Raw genomic sequence first — 5795 nt, forward strand, 5'->3', positions numbered from 1 at the left:
GCACCATGAGTGGGGATCTACTTATGAAAAATCATCCACTGAGAACCCTGTGAGCACAGTTCTACTCTGACACACACGGGGGCATCATGAGTGGGGATCTACTTATGAAACATCATCCACTGAGAACCCTGTGGGGCACAGTTCTACTCTGACACACACGGGACACCATGATGGGATCTACTTATGAAACATCATCCACTGAGAACCCTGTGAGCACAGTTCTACTCTAACACACACACATGAGGTACCATGGGTGGGATCTAGTTATGAAACATAACCCACTGAGAACCCTGTGGAGCACAGTTCTACTCTGACACACAGCAATTCTAATGTGTTCTCTTAGTGGAATTGACTCAAAGGCAGTGTTGGTTTTTTTGTTTGTTTTTCTTTTAACTTTAGAGAAGAAGTCTCTAGGTGGAACTGAATAAGGATCAAGGTGAAGTCCCCTTTGATTAGGGTGGGGCCTGTTTCTAAAGACTGGTTGTTGTTTGATGGTAGTTTTTAACTCAGAGCCGCTCCGTATAGGGTGTCCCAGGAGTGGCTATTGGATTTGAACTGCCAACCTTGAGGTTAGCAGCCCAGTGTTTATCCTGCAGCAACACCACACCAGGACTCCAAAGACTGGCAGCCTGATGAAACCTAAGCCAAAGCACTGCCATCGAGTTGGTTCTGATATATGGGAGCTCTATAGGACCATGTCGAGCTACTCCTTAGGGCTTCTGAGACTGGAGTCCTGGTGTGGCGCTCAACTGCAAAGTTGGCTTGAACCACAAGGTTCTAGGAAACACTAGGGTCTCTTTGGGTTGGAACCGACTCAATAGCACTTAATAACAACAACAACATAAGTCTTTTCTTTCTCCAGTGGGAATGGCTGGTGGGTTTGAACCACCGACCTTGCAGTTAGCTAGGAACCCAACACTTAACTCACGACACAACTGGGTTTTCTGACAGATACAGAAAAAAGGATACACAGAGAGGGATACAGTCATGAGAAGATGAGGCAGAGATGGGGAGATGCAGCCACAAGGACAGGACATCTGGGACCACCAGAAGCTGGAAGGACCCTCCCCTAGACCCTCAGACTTGTGTCTTTGCTAGTTATTAATTTAACATTGCAGTAGGGTGGGCTCTGATCCTATGAGAGGGGTCCTTATAAAAGAGGAGACACAGAGGGAGACAACGCAGAGATTGGAGAGATGCAGCCACAAGCTCAGGACAGCTAGGAGCTGGAAGGACGCTCCCCTAGACCTTCTTGCCCACACCTTAAATTTGGGTTTCAGCTCTCCAGAGCTGGTGAGATAATGAAGTCGTAGTACTTTTTGCAGCCTCGGTTTGTGGTATGTTAAGGTACCAGGGTCCCACTGGAACTTCACAGCCCCCTTCCACTCAGAGTGTTCAGGCTGGAAATCTCCATCAGGGGTCTGCACCCTGGGTCTGCATGCTGGACCTCTGGTCAGTGGGGATGCCGGGTTGGGGAGACTCACAGGACTCAATCAGCTCAGTCCCTTCTGACCCCCGTGACTTAGTCCTGCACTTTCTATTGGTCAGCACAAGCCGGAGAGAAACGCCTACAGGCCTCCTCTGTGTTCGAGCCTCTGCAGCTGAGCTGGGATTTTCTGGAGGGTGGACCAGGCCATCTGGTTTGGTGTGGCATCCGGTTACCTCTATGAGGGAGTTTTCTCATGTCTGTGGGGCCCAGCTGCAGAAAACAAAACTCCTCTTCCAGTGGGTGTAATTAGGGGTGGGCTTGGTCCAGTAGGTAATTGCTACTGGGGAAACCCAGCATGTCCCAGGGTGTGAATGGGGTGGGGGACTTTTATCCTCCATTTCTCTGTTAATGGGGGTAGAATGAGTGGGAAGAAAACAGTGCTGACGTTTGAACTACATGATGAATGTCATTAATGTCACTGAATCATGCACAGAAATCCTGGAATTAGCAGATGTTTTTGTTACATGAGGAAGCTTCAGAAAGTTTATGGGAAATTTCCATTATCTTTTAATCCCATTTTCCCATGACCTTTTTGAAGGCCTCTAGTATGTATTTTTTACCTTAATTCTTTTTAAGTGGAAGAAATGGGGTGGTGAGGTGTTGAGAATCAGGATCCTCCAGTCACCTGTTAGACATGCTGTAAGTTAGAGCCGACTGGAGGGTATTTAACAACAGCAAAGATTTAAAGGGTTGAGAGAAGGAGCCCTCGTAGCGCTGTGGCTTAGGTATTGAGCTGCTAACTGCAAGGTCCGAGGTTCAATCCCAGCTTCTCCCGGGTAGGAGAAAGATGAGGCTGCTGACCCCTGTAAAACCTGCAGACTCAGAAGCCATCAGGAGCAGGTCTGCTCAATCCAGCACGGACACTGAGTCGGACGGATCTGGGGCAGTGGGCACCCCGTGCCTCTGACTGGGATGCAGGGACCCCCTGAGGGGCTGGGAACAGGGAGTGCACATGGGGTTAGGGAAGGAGACCACAGGGGAGGAGACCACAGGGCAAATACACAGACCTTCCTTTCTCCTTGTTCCAATCACGTGGTCATAGAAGACACAGTTCTTGGTAGACCCTTCCTTGTAGATTTTACCTCACTGCAGCCTTCAACAATGCAACCTTTAGGACAGGGGTGTGGGGTGGGGAGGGGGTATTTGTGGTCCGTGTTAGAATCTTTGCCTTCAGTTCCCAGTTATTGCACTCCATGGACAACCCCCTCCCATCCATCCGTGGAGGCTGGTGGGTGGCTGTGATGCGGGACAAGTTCCAGCGGCGCTTCCAGAATGAAACTAGGAATGAAGGCCTGGTAATCCACTTCCACTGGAAACCCTTTTGGCTCACAAGGGCAGCCAACAACAGCAATCCTCAAAAGGGGAGCGAACACAATAGATTTTTTAAAAAGGTTAGCTCAGAATCCACATGGCGGCTGAGTCACGATGACCTCCCAGGTCTCTGCCCACACACCACTGTCTGAGCAGGTTCACCGAGTGAGTTATCAGCCGCCTGGCCCCTGCAAAATTCTCCCACGCTGACTGTGTTTGGAGGCTTGCTCACCTCTGCTGCAAGAGCACTCGAATGCTCACATCTAATCACGAGCCTCTGCTCTGGGAGACAGTGTCCTTACGTGGTCTCTGGGCCTGTCTTGTGCATGGATATCGACAGACATCTGCCCACACACTCTCCACCCTTTACCTCAGGCTGGGATTGCCTAAGTCCCAGAGGGTCAGGTCAGGTCAGGTCAGGTCAGATGAACAGCAGCCAGGAGCTGGAGAGCAGGTGAGGGTCACGAGAACTCTCGGAACTGTGGGCAAGGCTTCCTGTGCTTTGAAGGATGAGGAAAGAGCACTTTGCTGCTTCCACTTGAGCTAAGTGGTGGTCACACTATTTGCAAAGCACAAATATTGTCCAAAGGGAAGTACAAGTACGCCCGACAAGAGCTGGTGTTCACGTGCTATTGTGGTTAAGTGCCTTAGAGTGACTCATAGGATTTCCAAAGGAGCTGCTTGTGGGGTTGAACCACTGACCTTGCAGTTAGCAGTCTAGTGTTTATCCTACAGTGCCTAACCAGGACTGTGGCACTTTTAAAACCAAATCACATTCTAGAATAAAGGGGATGCAGGGGGGAAAGGGAAGCATTCTAGACACAGGTAGCCCACTGTGTTAAGCATATCACTTAACCAGTGTGACCCACCCAGGTCAGATGATCTCATGAAGTGAAGTCAGCCCAACATCACTACCTCCAGATGTGGACGGGCCACTCTCAGATGACACCATAGTGTGTATGGTCCTCATCTACATGGCACACAAGTACACCAGCCAGGTCCCCATCACCTGGACTCCATCACCGCCACCCAGGAGGAGAGCAGGGAGGGGAGGGGAGGGGGAAGCAGACAGGAGGAGTGAGGGGGAGAGTCTGAGGACCAGACAAAGGGTGGGGGACGGGGACGGAGTGAAGGATAGGGGAAGGGCAGTTGGCAGGGACGGGAGGGACCACTAAGGGAGGGATTTCTTTAGGGCGGCAGTGGAGGAAAGGGCAGAAGGTGGGTGATGGTGGACCACTGAGGTCCCAGGCACAGAGGTTCCAACTCCATGTAAACTGGGAACGTGTACACCCTGAACAGATGCCGGTTGGATGGGAGCAGGTGGCCCAAGTGGGGATATGACTTAGGACCTGCTGCATTCCCAATCACAGACCACTGTGGTGGGTCCTCACTGGGGAGACCGAGAGAGTGGAGGGCTAGCCATGAGCCTGGGGGTTCACTGGGTCAGCCAAGGAGAACTCAGCTCTGGGCAGGGACACACTCCATCCACCGGCCCACCTGCACTTGGAAAGGGGCCAAGGGCTTTCGGGAGCAGGCGGCTGAAGTAACTCCTCCCTGGTCACATCCGCTGCTACGCTCACAGGTGAACCCACTCTGCTCCCAGTGATGTGTGGGCGTCCCGGGGTGTCAGGGTGACCAGAGCGGCCACTCAGGCTGACACTTCAGGCCGTGGGTCACTCCAGGACCGCACCAGCCCTGCAGCCGTCTGCGGCGGCTGTTAGAGCAGAGCCGCGGTCGTCCCTCCCTCCGGGCCCGCACGTGGGTGTCGGGCCGCCAATCCGGTCGGACGTGGAGTTTAGGAAGCGCCGGGCCCGCAGAGCTGCGAGGGGACTGCACGGGGTACCCCGCGGGTTGTCAGGTGAGCGCTGCACATGTGCCGAGCGGCGTCAGAACCCTGCAGGGATGAACTAGGGGAGACTCCAGAGTCCTGTTTCTCCGCTGCGTCCCTCCGCCTGGGGTGGGCTGCGGGGGCACTGAGTGGCCCGGAGCAGCGCGCGGGACGCCTCTGAGAGCCCACACCGAGTGATCGTCCTGACCCGGTCACAGCCTGCGGGTGGACTCCCTCTGGCCCAGGTCCGCGAGCTCAAACCCGAGTCTCCTATCTCCTAGAGGACCGCCGGCCAAGGCGGAAGGATGTTCCAGATGGGCGTGAACGCTGCCCGGGATGTGGGAGTGGCGGCCGGGTGTACGATGGTCACCCCACAACTATGTCCTGAGTTTGTTGCGCCGGCATCCAGGCATCCTAGCGTGCGGGGACAGGGACAGGACTAGACCAGGCACAGGGCAGGGAATGTGCACAGCCTGCCGGGCGCGCGCAGTCACGGGCGGGTCACCCCAAAGCTATGTGCTGAATGTGCTGCGCAGTAGGCTGGGCGGCCGGGCGCGCGAGACCGGGACAGGGACACCCCACGGACACAGAGAGCTTCCCGGAATCACGGGTGTCTCGCTGCGGCGTGGTTTTGGCAAGTGACCACTCGAGGGAATCTGCTACCACCGAGGGGGACTGAGGTTCAGCTGCAGACTGGTGAGTGGGGCGGACCCAGGCTAGGTGTCCCGTGGGGCGGGTCCAGGTGCCAGGCCTGCAATGGGCGGGGCAACAGCAGGTGGGTGAGTATTTTCTGGAATTTGGGAGGAAGGCAGACTGAACCCCAGGCCTAAGCTCCAGAGGCCAGAGGAGCGCAGAGGTGAGAAACCAACCGTGAGTGCCCCTGGGAAGGAGAGGTTGGCAAGCATACTGGTTGTGTTCCGGCTAAAGGAGGATTTTCCTGTTGACCAGCACATCCCCACAAATAATGGGGCAGAAAAGGACAGATGTCCTGTGACCCCAGACTCCTGTAACTGTGGGAGAGGACAAAGGGCCATGGGGATGGGGTGGAGGACCCTCAGTGGTCAGTACCTATGAGAGAGTACATAGGGATGTGGGCACAGGGTGGAGGACCATCAGTGGTCAGTACCTATGACAGAGGACAGAGGGCCGTAGGGACAGGGTGGAGGA

General features: G+C 54.5%; 1 protein-coding gene across 1 annotated transcript in view; it reads left to right on the forward strand.

Moving 5' to 3' along the window:
- Positions 1 to 5270, forward strand: part of LOC102820747 (regucalcin-like) — a 33123-nt gene extending 27853 nt beyond the window's left edge. Inside the window, exons 5-7 of the mRNA XM_006876258.1 lie at positions 4483 to 4658; positions 4910 to 4985; positions 5038 to 5270. Of these exons, the coding sequence (XP_006876320.1) occupies positions 4483 to 4658; positions 4910 to 4985; positions 5038 to 5270 (485 nt within the window). The remainder of the gene's footprint in view (positions 1 to 4482; positions 4659 to 4909; positions 4986 to 5037) is intronic.
- The last annotated feature ends 525 nt before the right edge of the window (positions 5271 to 5795 follow it).

This window comes from Chrysochloris asiatica, unplaced genomic scaffold (genome assembly GCF_000296735.1).
Source record: "Chrysochloris asiatica unplaced genomic scaffold, ChrAsi1.0 scaffold00372, whole genome shotgun sequence".
NCBI lineage: Eukaryota > Metazoa > Chordata > Mammalia > Afrosoricida > Chrysochloridae > Chrysochloris > Chrysochloris asiatica.